We start from the raw sequence: 16,999 nt of genomic DNA on the forward strand, positions 1-16,999 counted from the left end.
GCTTGCCTCTTTATTGGCTCATCCGCGTCGATAGCACCGCATGGCATCCATTCCCCTGCACCTCTCTCGTAGCACGCTGCGCTTTCGACACGACCACGGACTCTTCGCCGCGTGTGAGTGCGCGAGTCGCAGTGGGCCGTCGTCGCATCCAAACACTAGCAGCGTAATCCATTCACCCAAGCCGTGGAAGTGGATGACTTTGATGATAGACGCTGCGCGTGGTAGCAGATCCACTCCCCTTCCAGAGCGGTCGCCCATGATGGATGCCCTTTTATCCAGACTTTTGCCCTGCACAGGGCCAATCCTCCATGCCGTCACAGCGAGGGAAAAGAACCCCGTCCATGTCTTGGCTGCTAGCGATTGCTTGATAAACAAAATCCACGCGCGAAGAAAGAACCCCCAAGCCGCGATCCCTCCCTCCAACATCTCCTGCATCCTTGGCGCCTCTCGCGACAGCCGTCCCTCTGGTTGACGCCATAGCTCGCCCAGAACACGCGAGCCGTACGGCCTGGTTGACGCCATCTGCACGAGATGCACGACATGCTCACCACCGAGAAGGGCTCGTCTGACGGCGGCAGCCCGGCAAGGGATCCGAAGGCCTTTCCGGAGGCTGCGATCGTCGAGGAGAGCTTGTTTAAGCGGACGGGCAACAAGACGTTTGATAACAGCGATGAGAGTCTGGGGGCGTTTTATGAGCCTATTGAGTCTTATGAGGGGCGGCATCGGTGGGATCCCGAGTTTCAGTGGGAGGAGAAGGAGGAGAGGAGGGTGGTGAGGAAGGTATGTTTGGATGTTGATGGGGGGTTCTTATGTTGGCTTGTTGGTTGGCTGATTGTTGGAAGATCGATTACCGAATATGTTCCTGGGTTTGTTTGGCGTTCTTCGCTTTGCAGCTGGATCGCGGGAATATCTCGCAGGGTTCGTCTTGACATCGCAGAACCGGGGGGCTTCATGCTGATCCAGTGGCAGCCTTGTCCGACAACATGCTCGATGATATCGGCATTACAACGAATGATTACAACACTGGACAGACCATCTTCTTCGTTACCTTCCTGCTGGCTGAACTGTTCGTCTTCTTCAACCCATATCTCTCCAAACATCCACTAATTCCTTCCAGACCCTCCCAGCTTATCAGCAAGAAGATAGGCCCAGATCGATGGATTCCGATCCAAATGGTCTCGTGGTCGCTGGTTGCCAGTTTCCAAGCCTTCATCTCTGGTCGGTCGTCCTTCTGGGCGTGTCGTGCTCTGTTGGGAATGATTGAAGGTGGTTTCATCCCGGACAATATCCTGTACTTGAGCTACTTCTACACCTCCACTGAGTTGCCGAAGAGATTGTCGTTCTTCTGGACGTCGTATCAGTTCACGAGTATCGTCTCGGCGTTCTTGGCGTTTGGGCTGTTGCGGATGTAGGTGACACCTGGTTGATGGGTATGTGCGTGTGACGTTGGCTAATTCGTTGTGCTAGGCGAGGTATCAATGGTCTTGCTGGCTGGCGGTAAGTCGAGAACCCAACTCCAAATCCACAACCTGCTGACTGTAACTTGTAGATGGCTCTTCGCCTTGGAAGGAACTCTCACGGGCATCATCGGGATCATCACCTACTTCTACCTCCCTCCCTCACCGACCCAGACTGCGAGCTGGTTCCGCGGGAAGAAGGGATGGTTCAGCGAGCGAGAAGAGAAGATCATGGTCAACCGTATCCTCCGCGACGACCCGTCCAAAGGAGACATGCACAATCGCCAGGGCCTGTCTTTCAAGATGTTCTGGGATACGCTGGGTGACTACCATCTATGGCCCGTCTTCCTTCTGGGTCTCTCCTGGTGGCTGCCGGCGATTCCTATGACGCAGTACATCACGCTTCAGCTCAAGTCCGCAGGTTTCGGAAGTAAGTCGAAGAAGCCGTACTCGACATCGAACAACACACTAACAACCCCCCAGCCTTCGAAACCAACCTCCTCACCATCCCGGCCTACGTAATCTTCATCATCAACCTCCTCGGCATAACCTGGCTCTCGGAAAAAATCAACGAGCGCTTCCTCCTCGCCACCCTCAGCCAATGGTGGGTGCTCCCCTGCATCATCGCCCTCGAAGTCCTCCCCGGCACGCGCAGCCCCTGGGTCTCCTGGATCCTCGCCGTGCTCGTCTTCGCCATGCCCTACGTCCACGCCATGCTCGTGGCCATCACGTCGCGGAACGCGGGCTCCGTGCGCACGCGCACCGTCGCGACGGCGATATATAATATGTCGATTCAGCTGTCGAATATTATCGGGACGAATGTTTATCGGAATGGGGATAAGCCGCTGTATCGCGTGGGGAATGCGGCGTTGATTGGGGTTGTTTGTTGGAGTATGTGTATTCGACACCATGGTTTGGCTCATAAAGCTGACTCTTTTCGCTGCAGACATCCTCCTCTTCGTAGCAGCCAAGATCTTCTACGTCATGACGAATCGGTCGCGCGAGCGGAAGTGGAGTGTCATGTCCAAGGAGGAGAGGGAGCATTATTTGGTGAGTCCTCTCAAGTCGAAGTATATCACCAAGTAACGGCCTGCTAATGATTTTTTTCTGTGTTAGGCTACGACGACGGACAAGGGCAATAAGAGACTGGACTTCCGGTTTGCTCACTGAAGGACTTTTTGCATTGTAAGACTGCCGATCGCAATAGAAGCGTTTGACAGGATAGACGAGAGGAATAGAAATAGAAAGATATGAGACGGATTGATTCGACCTCTGACCTCTGACCTCGACGGTTTTCGATCAGATTGCATTGGATTTGATGGATACTGCAATTTGCCTGCTCAGCATCGACCCCTGACCACAAGCTGGCTTTTACGACCGAGACGAGAAGACACGGAGGACTTGAACGAGGTCCGTTGCGAGACGACAACAGAGAAGGGGAAATGGAAAGAAGTCATCGCAAATGCCAAGGGCCATTCGCTCGAAAGCTTTGCTTTCGGCGAGTGGTGAGGAGGTGTTGGGTTGGGGAGAGGGAGGAAGCGAGTGTGGATTTGTGAGGAAGACGAGTTACTGCAGTGAGAACTTGAGAGGTGAGGTTGATTTTTGATCTTGCAAAAGAGTCACTGATACCCATCGATTCGATTCCGAGTTTCCTTAATTCACAAGAGTGAGTGGCGAAAGTCCTTCCTTTCCCTGTGATCCATCCAGCCCAGCTGGCTCTTGAAGTGTGCCCAATCCATCCCATTGCATTCATAGCAATCGTTTTTGGTTTTTCTGCTTTTCTTTGATCCCATTCCATTGCCAAGAAGAACCCCTTTCCTGTCCCGTGATCCATCCAGTCCAGCTGGCTCTTAAAGTCTGAAGTCATCCCATTGCATATGTTGCAATCGTTTTTGGTTTTTTCCTGTCTCCTTTTTTTCGTTCAAACCCCAACCGCCCTCGCCTCCCTCAACCTCCCATTCTCATCCCACTCATTACAGTTGATCTTGACGCTCACCGCCGCGTCATCCCTCCCCGCAACCTCCTCCAACTTCGCCGAAAACACCAACTTCCCCCCATTGAAAAACTCCATCTCGCCGAGCCAGACAACCACCGGTGATGGGATCCGGTACTAGCTCAAGCTCACGGGGAGCTGCTAGGCGCCGGTGAGGTCGGGGTGGCGGAAGTGGATGGTTTGGTTGACGGCCATCAGGTTGTTGCCGCGTGGTGGTGGTGGGGTGTTAAGGGGGTTTGGGGTGAGGGTGGAGTTAGTGCCGGCGCCGATGATTGTGAAGTGGCGGTTTTGGCTGTAGTCCGGGGTGTGGCGTGGGAAGCGGAATGTGAAGTCGAGGCTTGGGTTGCGTGGGAGGGGTTGATAGACGTCTTCTTGAGGTTGGGCGTTGGTGTCCTCGTTCTCCGCCTGGAGCTGAGGCTCGGTGAGTTGAGGGTGGCGGCCGCGGTGGTGGGCGTGAGTGCGTGCCTCTTGTGCTTGCTGCTGGACGCGGTGATGAGCGTGAGTATGCTCCTGCTGTGTCTGAGCCTGAGCCAATAGACCGTGCTGGCCGCGGTGGTGATGGCCATGGACCAGTCCGTTGAGAGGCTCGTTGACGACGGCCACATTTGAAACGGCATTGGAACGACGAAGTTGCGTCTGCTGCTGCGTTCTGTTAGCAAGTCGAATAGCAGGATGAGCGTTGAAACGCTGAGTCTGAACGGCCGGCTGTGGTTGACTGGCTTGGCGATGGCGTGGCGGCAATGGCATATTGGCATGGGCATTCGGCATGGCATTCTCTCGGGCTGTACGGTTGGTTAGAAGGTTGAAGACGCGGTTGCGTCTCGGCTGGATGGGGTTGACGCTGCGAGCAGCGGCATTGATGTCGCCGTTGCCGACAGCGATGTGCACGGGGCCAGTAACCCTCTGTCGATGCACACGATCAGGAGCTGGTGGCTGAGCGGTTGCATCACCTCCGTGGGCTCGCTCGATTGCTCGAGGTGGTGGTGGTGCTGGCATAGCTGTCAGGAACTCCTGCGCAGTGAAAAAATCCTCCGCTGTGAGAAGCTCTCCTCCGCCAACGTCGACCAGTCTCTCTCTACGCAACTGCTCAGCGTGGAATGCACCGCGGTTGGGGATGTGAGCTGGTGGCCTCGGAATGTCCTGGAAAAGTTCTGGGAAGGCAAGGGCGATAGCGTCCTCTTCGAACATGGCGTTCGGGGTACCAGGTTGGTTGTAGCGAGGGCAGCGAGAGCCACCCGATCGACACCAGTGGTTCGAGTTGGCTGCTGCCGGCGCACCGCAGATGAAGCACAACGATTCCTTGCACACGGCACAGATGATGTGGTTGCTGGGAGATTGTCAGCAGCAGTGAAAATACCGTTGGATGGATATGTTGACTCACCACCCATCCCGAAGCTCGAACTTGTTGTGGCATCTCGGACACTTCTGCCACTCCTTGCCCTTGGTCAATCCCTTGAAGTCCTTCTCATCCGCGAGGGCATTTCCGTCGCATTTGTGCGGGACGAGAGGAACGATATGGTCCTTGCAGCACATGCAAACCGATGTCCCGCAATCGAAACAATACTTTCTGAGAGGGTGGGCGCTCTTCTCGCCGATGAATTTGCCGCATACGATGCCGTTGACTCCTCGAGAAGTGCAATAGACCCGATCATCCCACTTTATCTTATACTCGACGATCTTCATCTTGTACGAGGTTGCGAGGAAGCCGCCAAGGATGGATGCGAAGTTTGCCAGCTTCAACTCGAATCCGGCCCATTGAGGTGGGTAGTTGGACTCGTCTTCGATTGCGTTGATAAACATGGTGCAGATGCAGCCATGGCAGACGAGATCGCCTTTGGCGGTGTCGTTGTCGTCTTGGATTGTGAGGGCGGCTCTGATTACGAGCTCGTCTTTGCTTTCGGGATCGCCTTCGATTGCGCGTACGATTTTGATTGAGACCAGTTCTTGGAGGATGCAGGCATCGCAGCAGGTGGTGCATTCGTGGCGGGTGAAAAGCGCCATGATGGTGGTAGTGACTGTTGGTGATATTGCGTCGCTGTTCGATGAATGTCTTGAATGTCTGAAAGGAAAGTCGAAAGCTGCCGTGAAATGCTGTGCGTGCGATGTCTGGTAAGCTGTGGTGAGGAGAAGAGAAGAGCAGCAAGACGGAGGTGGAAAATCATGTGCTCGTCGCTGCCGCCATCGCGACTTTAGCGCACGGACGTCTCACAATAGGAAGCGGCAGTCACCGCAACACGTCTCGCGTGTTGTAAGGCGCTATTGTCGAAAAGTGAAGTAGAAGTCACGCTGTCGCCGACGTCATCGACGCGATCTGAAGCGCTGGCAAACGCATATCGCGGGCTGTTAGGCAGAGAAAATGTCGTTGCCAAGCCTGTCACATGCTAAAAAGTGCTCAGCAAACGGCCGTGCACCATCGCCGCCGCGCTTTTTCACTCACAGTGAAGAAACCTCACATGGAAGCTCTTGAGGCAGTCTAGGCAGCAACACGCCATTTCGCACCGCTACAATGGCCTCGTTCGAGGTGTAGATTTACGTCATCGTCTGTCCGCTTTCTGGGCCCATCGATTCGACTTCACATTAGCGGGTGCTTTTCATGAGGAGGGGCGAGAGCTGATAAGACGATAGAGTGCCTGATATTCCAGTGAGGCGGCTATCGTCCGCTATTGGGAACAGTAAAGTGGTAGTGGGTCTCGGACGTAGTCTCGAGGGAACGTTAATCCTCTCGGGTCGGGGCGAATCCTCGTACAAATCTTCTTTGTCTACTTCTGGACGGCCTCATTCAGACCTTTCACGTTCCAGTAGAAAGGCCGAATCTCCGTAAGCAAGCCCTTCTCTCGATCGACCTTCATAGCCTGTTCTTAATCAGCCATTGAGGCCTGAAGGGGTCGTAAGCCAAGTACGTACCTGAAGTAGCGGCCCTACCAATTCCACTCCATTCTTCCTTACTCTGAGCTTCAACGTCGAAGAAACGACTACGCTGTCACTGCCGCTCTTCTCGAAGACCTGCGGATCGATGACCTCAAGTCGGTCAAAGTACGAGGCCATGTCGTCCGACCATTTCTATGAGACTCTAGTCAGCTGCAAGTCCCCCGAAATTGATCGCATAGATTCCATCCTTGAGCTTACCTTGAACCCTGAGCGGCCTTCGTACGTTCCTCCATATGGCAGATCCGGCGATTGGTAGAGACGAAAATCTTCTGACAGGCAGGATGCCATGCCTGCTATGTCCCTCTCTTTAGGTGCAGCAGCCATGTAGATAGTCTCTGCTTCATAGAACTAGCGACGAGTTAGTTTGTGATCATTAGACTTAATTTCTCTGGATACCTTCGCAAGGACTTGAGCAGGCGTTGGTAGGCTCTTGGAAGACATTCTGGCTAAGTTCTCTTTTGTCGTTTCCAGATGAGTTGAGATGGGTTCCGAAAATTTACAAACCTGACTGGCTGTTTAGTTGCAATGATATGCCACATTTCCCAATGGCTTGTCACTCGTCATTGCTGGAAGACAGCCCGAGCAATTTGTCAGCAGTCTCTAGACGACTTGTCTTGTCCCTCTATCTTGTGCGGTTAGAACGGGTGCATGTCGGAGTAACTTGGTCTGAGTAACGCTTGCCTTGACGATGTATGTAGTTGTTGCTGTCTACGCAGCTTGGAGCCGTTGTGGTCGCCGCTTTGAAGGAGCTGTTGCCAAGGCCGGCCTTCTATTGATTTCAATCACCGCCAGGCTGAACACGGCCATATCGATGGACTGTGATGACATCCAGTGCACTCGAAAGAAGCCAGTAAGCTCATAGTTTGTAGAATTGGGACTTGAGAGACCCGGTGGCAGGTTTCTGGTGACGTTGGGAAGCGAGAGCTTCCGCCGCCCAAGATGGGCAAGCGAGATTGCCGACGGAGCTGTCGGGCCTCTCTCGACCTACCGGCAATTAGCCTTTATAAATTGAACATATCAAGTCTTTCTATTAACAAGGCCGCGTGGCCCAATGGCAAGGCGCTTGACTACGATTACTAAGTCTATCAAGAGATTCCAGGTTCGACGTCAGTATTCAATTAATCGTTCAATGAGAAGTTCAAGAACTAACAATGAAACAGCCCTGGCGCGGTCATCACATTCTTTTTCTTTTCTCAAAGTGCGGGATATTTTGTCTTTTTGCAGTCCTGGGCGATCAGGCGATGGTATCCATACGCAACTGTAACTTATACAAAAGCCTACGCAAAGCATTATCGTTAAAATGTGTTCCTCATAACTCGGGAATACGAGCACTGTCGCTGTACTTCAAATTTTTCTTTACTTTTACTAATAAAGCTCTTTCTTTAGTAGTCAGAGGTAGCCGCTGCACAGCAGACATGTCGCCGAGATGACCCGTGCGCACGTTGGGTGTCCTCGTCCGGGGAAAGAATTCCATCTCACCACACCTCCCACCTCCATCACACTCTCCAATGCATCCATCAGTGTTATGCATTTGAAATCAGATTCACAAAGATGCCGCCACACCTGCACCTGTCGCTGCTACGCTCGCCGCCCTGAATTAGGGCCATATTCCTTCGGAATCGCAGGAAACGCCTCTACGCCATCGAGCAGCGCGACGGCCATTCCTCCGGCCAAGTGGTCCTGAATGTGGCAATGCAAGAGAAACGCGCCTGGGTTGACTACCTTATATCGAATGACTAGCCATACGTGCTGGCCTGTACCCGTTGGTGTCGCAAACCCGTCCCGATACGGCGGGTTGACAAAGTTGAAGGAAGCTGGCTGAGCCTGTGCAGCTTCCGCAACAGTATCCCACGTCCAGTCGCCCACACCGGCACCTAAGATGTACGCTTTATTGCTGTGCTTGTGCATAGCGTGAGGTGGGGCAACAGGGTCGTTGACATCGGCTTCGACGACGAACACAATGTCCACCCATGTGCCGTTGACTGTCCGGATGACCAGGCTCTGGTTTCGCGCGGCCGGACTATTCGGATACCACAGCAGCGGATGCTGTGAAGAGTAGTCGACTGGATAGCTGGCCGTGCCCGACAACATCCACTTCCAGGACCCTCCAAAGCGCTTCACACGCAGGACATGTGTCGCATCTGCCGTTCTCGCTGGTGGAACATTTGGAAATGGTACAATCTGCGTGGTTGTATTGAGCAACGTCACATTCGTTGACGTCGGCGCTCCTCCGTACGTGAAGTACGGCGCAGGATCCGGCCGATGCCAAAATCGACTGGCATAAGTGAGTGTGGCGAAGCCGATGATCAACTGATTGAGGGCGTAGTTGGCTGCTCTTATTCTATACGTGCCTGGCTGCTGGTCCAGCTTCACCATCACCGAATAGCGCTCGCCATTGTAGATCTGGAGTCCATCTACCCGGACGGGCTCAATATACCTACCGTCCACGGCATATACCCACATTGGATGCTGATCGATTGACGTAATGGGAGCTTGTACCGACGCGGCGCTGATGAAATGGAACGACGCCCACCGATCGTTCTTTTGTACCAGGAATTGTTCGATCGGTGCTTGGGTCTCTTCGCAGCCATCTATCAGATCTGCCGGCACTGCGGAGAAGTTGTGGCTGTATGTTCCTTGCCCGAGAGTAATGAACGGCGCACAACCGCTTGGGTGCAGCTTGCTTCCGTTGAGTGCTGCTTTGAATGGATCTGCGAGCTCCTGCTCTTGCTGCTGTGGCGAAAGACATGTCACTCGGCCCTTGCCGTTAATCAAGATGCTCTGGCTGCAGTACACGTCGAGGTCGGCTTCCTGCTCAATAGAAGTGAACTCTGGAGATGTCACATGGGTCCAGTCCGAAATGGTTACCGCAATTGGCGTCTTCTCCGTCTTTACCAACTGCGCCTGCTCTTGACTCGATGTGGTGATCCGGTCAAACGGCTTCACAACTGTACTTGAAGGACGAATATACAGCGGACCGAAGAGGCCATGGCTGATCTGGCTTTTCAGATGTGAATGATAAAAGTACATGCCGTACTCATTCGCGGTCCACCGATACACAAATGAGGACCCCGGCAAGATCGGGCGTTGCGAGAGCCCGGGCATGAGAGCCCGGGCATGCCATCGCTCCATGGCGTACCCAACTGCTCGATACCTGCCTACTTCAGCGACCGTCAGACGTCTCTTTTAAGGGGTAGGTATTACCGTGAAAATGGACTGCTGTCGACGCGTTCAAACCATTGGAGACGACGATCTTGGCGTGGAGTGAGCATCTCAGCACACATAGTGCGGTGACTCTTCAAGGACTGCTCACTTCCACATCATCGCCTTGATCCAACGCAAGCAGCGGGCCTGGGAATGTTCCGTTGACGAGTATCTGAGGGCGCGCATATCCGTCTGGCGAACGGACCTCTTGGGAAATACTGATCTCGAATTGGACAAGCCTCGCCAGTGCATGCGCGATGTTCACAGCACAAGTAGTGATCAAGACGCATCGCAGACCCATGCCGGAAAGAAAGTTCTGGGTCATTGGCAAGGATCGTGCGTGCAGGTCTGACCAAGCACTTCAAGCTTGCATAGGCAAAACCTTTTGTATCCTTCGCACTCTATCCCACATGCAATCCACATGGCGTTGACGCCACATGGACAATGGACTTCGTCAGCAGAGACTCTATTCGACGCAGGCCAAACGCGAGAGAAGTTGGTTGTTGGTTCCTTACTGGTGTGATGATGTGATTGATGGAACGAGGTGGATCAGGAACAGTGTTCTTTCAGGACCGGCAAATTGTCCGCTTGGGCCGAGTTCAGAGTCCGTTTGCGATGGCTTTCCCCAGGCCAATTCGTTGGCGCCTTCAGCTGGTTTCCCAAAACGGAACCCGAAGGTTGTTATATGAATCGACACGAGCTGAGTGTTACTTCCGCATCTACCGCTACAACGTGCTACTCCCGAGGCAGGAACAAGAAACGCTGGAAACCACTCGAGGGCGTCATAAGTCCTGCTGCGGAAGGTGAACTTGCGGAACAATCAAATTTCTGAAACTACGTGACCGTCAAGTATGTTGGTCGGGTTTCAATTTCGAGATGGAGGTAAGACACTTTTCGAATCTGTATCTTTGTCTTCGTCAGTATAGCATGTAGATCGATGTGCCACAGGCCTGTTGGAACGCCATATCTCTCCGACTCATCTCCACGATGATGTGTATGCTCGGCCTTGTGTTGCTGGCCTTCCCGAGTGGGATCCTTTAGTCGGATACATGTGGGAGATGGAGCCGCTTCTCAGAGCAGCTGTAATATCCCACTTGCGTCCCTCTCAGCCTTACCAACACCACACTCGACTTCACAGCGGCATTCCCGGGACCAAACAGCCCAAGTCAAAATGACTTTAAAAACAATACGTCGCCGTCGTAACCTGGACTTCGCAGCGTATCCAACCACACTCACCAACGCCTCATCAAGCGCTATCGAAACACCATGGCAACCTCCGCGCTCATATTATTAGCAACTTTGGGCACTGCTCTTGCACAGCCCTGGGGAAAAGCCTTGGGGTTGGGGTCAACCAAGTGCTCCCCTTTCCCCATGCTACTACTCGGCCGATCTGTGCAACTGCGTAGCGGGCACATCTTTTGCAGTCTCTCACACGACTCAGACCATAGGGAGCAAAGCGGCAGATTTCAAGAATATCTCGGGCCAATGTGAGTGAGGAGGGAAGGACTCATGACCTTTTCGCCCTCGGCTGATATCGCCTTTCCAGTCTTCGAGATTGAGTGGGAAGGTCTGACGCCCACTGGGACCACGGGTCGTCAAACAGTACCCGGCGCGACTAGGAATACCACTGTGCCTACGACTGAGGGAACATATGATGTGGTCGAGACGGTACGCGGGCACAGGACGAGTATCAGATGATGAGAATGACCATCGGACAGCTCGCTCGTTATGATCAATACCCGGATGGCACCTTCGCCATGTACTTCGATCTCGGCAATGGTGAGTTCGCACAATTGGTCCCAGTGTCAGGGTTTTAACAGCATGAAAGCACCGATTCCGTTTCAAAATGGCCAAGGCACGTTCGGCGGGTACTGGGTAACATTCGAGACGGCGTATACCGGGACGTCCGAGACATTCGTGTCGTGGAAGATCAACTCTTGCTTCACTGGAAGTCCTTTCAGTGAGTACTCTGTTCGAGGATTGTGCTTCAAGACGTGCCACTGATTGGATGTAGACTTTACCGAGCTCAAGGAAGGCTCTTTGGCAAACGCGGTCAAGATTTTGTCTTCACAAGGACAGCTCCACGGGCAGACGTTCCCAGCCACCACGAACGACGTTGCTTGAACGGATTGTATAGCAGCGAGTAGACAAACAATGTAGGCTTCGTACGGTCAATGTGCGAGCGAGTGCGCTTTCATGTAGAGATGCCCATGTATGGCATGATGTTGTTCCGCTGGTAGATTGTTGATGCCTTCGAGCGACAGGGGCACAATCTCCGGTCGTGCTTGCGAAACCCGGAAGACGAAGACTACGGCAGGCCACAACACATACACAACATCTGCCGCCTACCGTCCTTGCGAACCCCAACTGTAGCAACAGTAGGATCACTAGCAACTCCCGTACCGTCCACCAAACAAACCGACATGTCAATCCTCCCGCTGCAGCGTCAACGACAACGCCCACGCCCAGACGGAGCACATAGCCCCAACAGGAAGATTCTACGAGGACACAGGCATTCAGCTGGCTGGATGGACCGTTGGAAACAGGAACAGTTCAGCTCGAGCTGAGAAGCCGTGAGGGCTTTTTGCGAAGTAGTAAGAAAAGCGATGAATATAAGTATTTCTTGATTTGTCTTTTTGATTTGATGATGTGGTGCGTCCAGCACTACCCTTTTTTAAAAAAGTTCTTTCCTTTCCTAGAGCTGAATCTGTTTCTTCCTGCTTCTCTCTCGCTTTGCATCGTCGTTAAAGGTACTAATAAAAATCGTTTCATCCAATATCCCAATATCCCCAATGAGAGACGGCGATCATATCAGCCAGGCCTCATGTTCGTCATATGGTATCATGCAGTTGCAAAAACAGCAAAAACAACACAAACATCTCGAGGGGTCCTTTCCTCGCAAAGAAGTACAAGTACAGGACTCAGCCCCGCTTTCCTGGATGGACAGCTCTGTCTGACTGATGAATTTACTGCATCAGCTGGTCGAGCTCCTCGTCATCCTGGATCCAAGGACCTTTCTCCTCCTCGGTGGCGTTGTGGAAGGCCTCCGCACGACGAAGTGTTTGGACGTCGAGATCGGTGACCCAGGAGCGCTCGTCGGCGCTGAGAGGGATGCGAACTTCATGGTCGCTGTCCAGCATGAGGTCGTCTTTGAGCAGTCTGGAGTTCAACAATCAGCTGGATGAACGATGATGTGTTTGTTTGTGTAAGAGGACTCACCGTCGCTGACCGTCGTAGACGCAGATCACCCGCTTCTTCATCCTCATCTTGTCTGGAGCAGCTCCCCATGAGAGGGGGTAGTTCTTTCTTCGCTTGGATCCCTTGCCGGTGATGGGTCCGCTGAGAGCGACGCCGCCCTTGGAGTGTGTCAGGCCTTTCTTGGTTGGCTTGGTGATGGCACCGTTGCTCGACACACGGCCGGCCTCACCCTTGCGTCCCTTCTTCGACTTCCGACTACCGTATGTGCCGTCGTTGGCGTCATCTTCATCGACATCCTCGTCTTCGTCCGCCTCCTCGTCCTCATCAAACGACGTTGGGGCGTCGTAGTCGAGGTTGGTCGGGAGCATGTGCTTCTCCATCGTGTCCTGGACGTCCTTGTCCTCGGACACCTCAGTGAGAAGTTTCTCGTTGATGGCCTCGCTAGGATCGGCCTGCTGGACAACACGGAGAACACAGTCGTCGAGATGCTCGTAGAAGTCTTGAGCAGAGGCGAAAGTGTTGCCGCAAGTGGAACACATGCCGGAGACCTCGCGAGCGGATCCGAACGGCTTCTTGTTGGTGGTGGTTGGGCTCTTCCTCCGTGCGTTGGGTGGAGTTTGCTCGACACCGTGGACCGAAGTCAAGTGCCTCTTGAAGACGTCGGCTCGGTTGAAGCTCTTCTCGGCCGCACTTCCACTGCCAGGGCAGAAACCGCACACCATGGTACCCTTGTAATGGGTCAAAGTGTGTCGGTTCTTGTCATACTTGCGTGCGAAACCCTTGGTGTGGTATTCGCACGTGGGGATTGGGCACTTCTCTGGACGCTCGTTCTGGTGCGTGAGCATGTGCGCCTTCAAATCCTTGACATGCCGGCCGCAAGTTGCGATCGGGCAGAGACCCTTGTTCGAGTCATCGGATGAGAGGGAGTGGTGGCTGTGTCGCGAGTGGTTTGACGACACTGATTGCCGTCGTCCTTGTGGGTATGGTTGCCAGGATTGTTGGCGAACGTAAGGCGATGCCGATGGCTTGGTGCTCTGAGGTCTTGGGCTCTTGTGAACGGCAGGGGATGGAAGAGTTGGGTATGGGAGGTTTTGCGATTGTGCTTCTGGGAACTGTGTGCCAGTGTATTGAGTGGGTGAATATGGCTGGATGAGCGATGGATCTATGAAGAACTCGTCAGCCATGTTCTCGAAGTGATTGCAGCTGAAACGAAGACAGGAAGAGAGAAGACGGACAAGAAGACTCAAGAGGAAATACGAAATGACCACTGGATTGAGAAAAGAAAGGAGATGGGAGCATTGCTGGTGTTGCTTGTGGGCACTGGCTGCTGTCGGTTCCATTGTACGACATCGACCTGGAGAGTGGACCTCTTGGTGAATCAATTGCGGTCGACTGTCTGGCTGAAGCTGGTGTAGTCGGCGATCGGAAAATGGTGTCACTCGGGCTGATAGCGTCCAGACTCGCGCTTCTAGACTCGTGGGGAACCAAGGTGGAGGTCCAGCTTCCAGGCGATCCGACAGGCGACGACCAAATGGCTCCAACATCATCGAATTGCGGGGTTTGAGAAAGAAAAGACGAATCAAGATCGTCGAAAGAAAGTGCTGGTTCAGAAGAAGAAATGGTTGTCAACTCACCAACACAACCCTTGTCGGTCACGTAGTTCGTCTCGAAGTCGAAGCTGGATGTGGAGTAGATGCCGTCTGCCGGTTGCACGATGCTTGGGAACAGGTGCGTGTTCTGTTGTGGCCACTCACTCGATTGTGGCTGCGCAGATGGAGAGCCCATCGCGGAAGAGATTGTGCTCTGCACCGATGCGCCAGAGTCGGATACTGACGACAGCGCAGGTGGGTTCTGGTAGTCGTAGTGATGCGACGCTGGGGAGTCGTGCGCGCTGGGTGCCCGCAGGTGCTTCGACTGATCGATCGTCTGGTTGAAGTCGTACTGCTCGAGAGGCGCGAAGCTTTGTTGGCTTTGGTATGAGTCGAACGTCGTTGCGCTGAGGTATGATTGGTCTGCGTAGGTCGACGAGGGCAGGTAGGTCTGATCTTGACTCCACACCTCGGGGTATGGGTATAGTGTGAAATCGTTGGAAGCCATGTTGTTGGGAGGGTACTCTGCAAAGGTGGCCATGGCGATGGCTTAGCACATTCAGTGAAGCAACGAACAGGAGCTGCTACTGCTGCGAGTGCTGTGGAGGTAAGGCGGAGTAGTAAGACTGGTCAGAGTGTCAGGCCGTGGGATGGAGAGCAAGAGGATCAATAATGGGGTCGGGTCGATACTTACATCCTGATGTTGGGTGGATCCTTTGCGCTTTGTAATGGAAAGCTTACGGACGCCACGAGTCTGTCAATGGGTCTGAGGGTTTGGCGGATTGCGGTTGATAGTCGAGACTAGTTCCAACACTCTGCTGCTCGCGCCGAGGATGTAGGGTCGGGCACCGGGTACCTGAGGCAGTCAACGAGCACGTTGTCGTCGAAGCCAGCCTGATGGATGGCAGAGTGAGACGACGTCGTGGTGAGGATGCGGTAATGTAGTGTCGCCAGGCACGGGGACTTTTGAGGGCTTGGATTAGATGTGCATCGGGGGCGAAGTCGCGAGGCTATGTATAAGAATACCGCGTCGGCCCCAGAGGTCAGTGACAGAGCAGCAGATGCGCAGCACGAGCCACGCATGCCAGGACCCTGTTAGTGTCTGGAGGATGCAGAGCACCTCTTTCCACTCCGCCTAGTGCCCCTGCAGCCCTGCCGGCGCGCATGGGTCATAACGGTGAACCCACAAGTTGGAGGGCCAAACGACCGTGCCACGCCCATCCCGCCCTCTGCCTTCGCCGGACCACTCGTCGCACCCGAGAAGCGACGTACCGCACCGCAGCCTCCTGTACCTGCTGCTGCTACTACTGTGACGCCGCGGGCGGGTGGGCTGACTGGACTGGACGGACTGGACTGCCTGGGACGACGGTGAGCCGAGGGCAGCAGCACGGTCAAACCTGTCCACCGAGTCCTGTGCCCAAGGGCGCGGGAGTGTCAGCGCTGCCGGAAGCAACGAGAGATCGCTCAAGCGAATCTTGCGCGATGCCCCTTCGAGACGGATAGGGCTTGGTGGAGGTGCGACAGAACGCCGCACAGCACGACACCAACCTCTGCCACGACCCACGCTGGCGGACGGCGCTGCACGTCGCCTGCGCAGTGATTCGCTGCACACCGGCAGGGCCGTCATCTACAGCGATACACATCGTGTGCGTGCGGAAGACGTGGCTGAGCGGTCTGCTGCTCTCGCCAAAGTTCATTTTTGGTGCCCGCCATGCCCTCTTAGGCCAAGGACCACGCGCGAGCAAGGTTCTCTCTGCAGGAGGATGCACACCTATCGCCTTTTGCGGTTTAGCGGTGCTGCGGGATGAGCAATAAGGTGCGTTAGACCAGGCGAAGCACCTCTCTCTTCACCGCGCTCGCTGCGGTGGGCTTTGATGTCATTCCGGTGAGAGTTTCATTTCCATGCACCACCTCTCTGGCGATCATCGGGGATGCTGGTCTGGTCGCTCAATTAACTGCACGTCGCCCGCTGCCTGGCGACAATAAGCTTCGCTGGTGGAGGCATGTGGTCCCAGCGGACGACCCATTGTTGTGCGGTCGCGCTGCTGCCGACCGGTGAGCAACAGCATGCCACACGCCCACTCGTGTCCCGAGATTGCTTGCCCGTCATTCATGCGGATTTGCGAGCAGTTGGATCCTTCAGGATTCTCGCAGGAATGGCACGGGTAGGGCGATGTGTGGTTGAGCTTGACTCTCCTGAGTCTAGCCTGCAATCACACCGGCCGCCCATATGCGACACGGAGCATTAAAGGTGCTTGATTGCACGATACCGGCACCGCTTAAGGCTGGCAGGATGGAATGCTTACTGGCGCACGCAATCAGGAAGGCCGACGCTGACGTTTTCAAGTACTTTTTGTGCCCCTGATTGGCCGTACAAACCGCAAGGTAGACATCGGCACCGTACTGCCCCAGCGCTAGGCGAAACCAACATCGTTAGTAATAGGCACAGATGGGGGCCGAATCCTTCTGTCGACCGGAAGGATGCCCACGCTGCCGATCAAGTGTTTGGTGCGCACAACCCTAAGCAGGCGAAAGCGAACGGCGCGTTCGGCCAGCGACTATCTTTCGAGTGTCTTTGATCGACCTGGCGCGAGTGCGAACAGCAGCAGCGAGCGTATCCACGGGTCGAG

The 16,999-nt window shown here is 54.3% G+C and overlaps 6 protein-coding genes across 6 annotated transcripts; 2 read left to right on the top strand and 4 right to left on the bottom strand.

Moving 5' to 3' along the window:
• Nucleotides 1-531: 531 nt before the first annotated feature.
• Nucleotides 532-2,627, top strand: M409DRAFT_18191 (uncharacterized protein; the record flags this gene model as incomplete). The annotated part of the gene is made up of 9 exons (XM_033804395.1): nucleotides 532-780; nucleotides 843-918; nucleotides 970-1,066; nucleotides 1,118-1,408; nucleotides 1,468-1,497; nucleotides 1,550-1,887; nucleotides 1,941-2,348; nucleotides 2,404-2,507; nucleotides 2,574-2,627. 9 exons carry the CDS (start codon nucleotides 532-534, stop codon nucleotides 2,625-2,627), a joined length of 1,647 nt encoding a protein of 548 aa, XP_033672849.1.
• A 964-nt stretch (nucleotides 2,628-3,591) lies between these two features.
• On the bottom strand, nucleotides 3,592-5,451 carry M409DRAFT_18192 (uncharacterized protein; the record flags this gene model as incomplete). Its single annotated transcript, XM_033804396.1, has 2 exons — nucleotides 3,592-4,777; nucleotides 4,832-5,451. The coding sequence occupies 2 exons, from the start codon at nucleotides 5,449-5,451 to the stop codon at nucleotides 3,592-3,594; spliced, it is 1,806 nt and encodes a 601-aa protein (XP_033672850.1).
• A 758-nt stretch (nucleotides 5,452-6,209) lies between these two features.
• Nucleotides 6,210-6,819, bottom strand: M409DRAFT_18193 (uncharacterized protein; the record flags this gene model as incomplete). The annotated part of the gene is made up of 4 exons (XM_033804397.1): nucleotides 6,210-6,302; nucleotides 6,355-6,510; nucleotides 6,577-6,726; nucleotides 6,775-6,819. The coding sequence occupies 4 exons, from the start codon at nucleotides 6,817-6,819 to the stop codon at nucleotides 6,210-6,212; spliced, it is 444 nt and encodes a 147-aa protein (XP_033672851.1).
• Nucleotides 6,820-7,956: 1,137 nt separating this feature from the next.
• M409DRAFT_63489 (multicopper oxidase) lies at nucleotides 7,957-9,883 on the bottom strand (the record flags this gene model as incomplete). Its single annotated transcript, XM_033815625.1, has 2 exons — nucleotides 7,957-9,504; nucleotides 9,692-9,883. 2 exons carry the CDS (start codon nucleotides 9,881-9,883, stop codon nucleotides 7,957-7,959), a joined length of 1,740 nt encoding a protein of 579 aa, XP_033672852.1.
• Nucleotides 9,884-10,848: 965 nt separating this feature from the next.
• On the top strand, nucleotides 10,849-11,706 carry M409DRAFT_18195 (uncharacterized protein; the record flags this gene model as incomplete). The annotated part of the gene is made up of 6 exons (XM_033804398.1): nucleotides 10,849-10,974; nucleotides 11,024-11,069; nucleotides 11,129-11,250; nucleotides 11,301-11,361; nucleotides 11,411-11,542; nucleotides 11,597-11,706. The coding sequence occupies 6 exons, from the start codon at nucleotides 10,849-10,851 to the stop codon at nucleotides 11,704-11,706; spliced, it is 597 nt and encodes a 198-aa protein (XP_033672853.1).
• Nucleotides 11,707-12,548: 842 nt separating this feature from the next.
• On the bottom strand, nucleotides 12,549-14,877 carry M409DRAFT_63490 (uncharacterized protein; the record flags this gene model as incomplete). The annotated part of the gene is made up of 3 exons (XM_033815626.1): nucleotides 12,549-12,741; nucleotides 12,802-13,942; nucleotides 14,415-14,877. The coding sequence occupies 3 exons, from the start codon at nucleotides 14,875-14,877 to the stop codon at nucleotides 12,549-12,551; spliced, it is 1,797 nt and encodes a 598-aa protein (XP_033672854.1).
• Nucleotides 14,878-16,999: the final 2,122 nt, after the last annotated feature.

This window comes from Zasmidium cellare (genome assembly GCF_010093935.1).
Source record: "Zasmidium cellare ATCC 36951 unplaced genomic scaffold M409scaffold_4, whole genome shotgun sequence".
NCBI classification, from domain to species: domain Eukaryota; kingdom Fungi; phylum Ascomycota; class Dothideomycetes; order Mycosphaerellales; family Mycosphaerellaceae; genus Zasmidium; species Zasmidium cellare.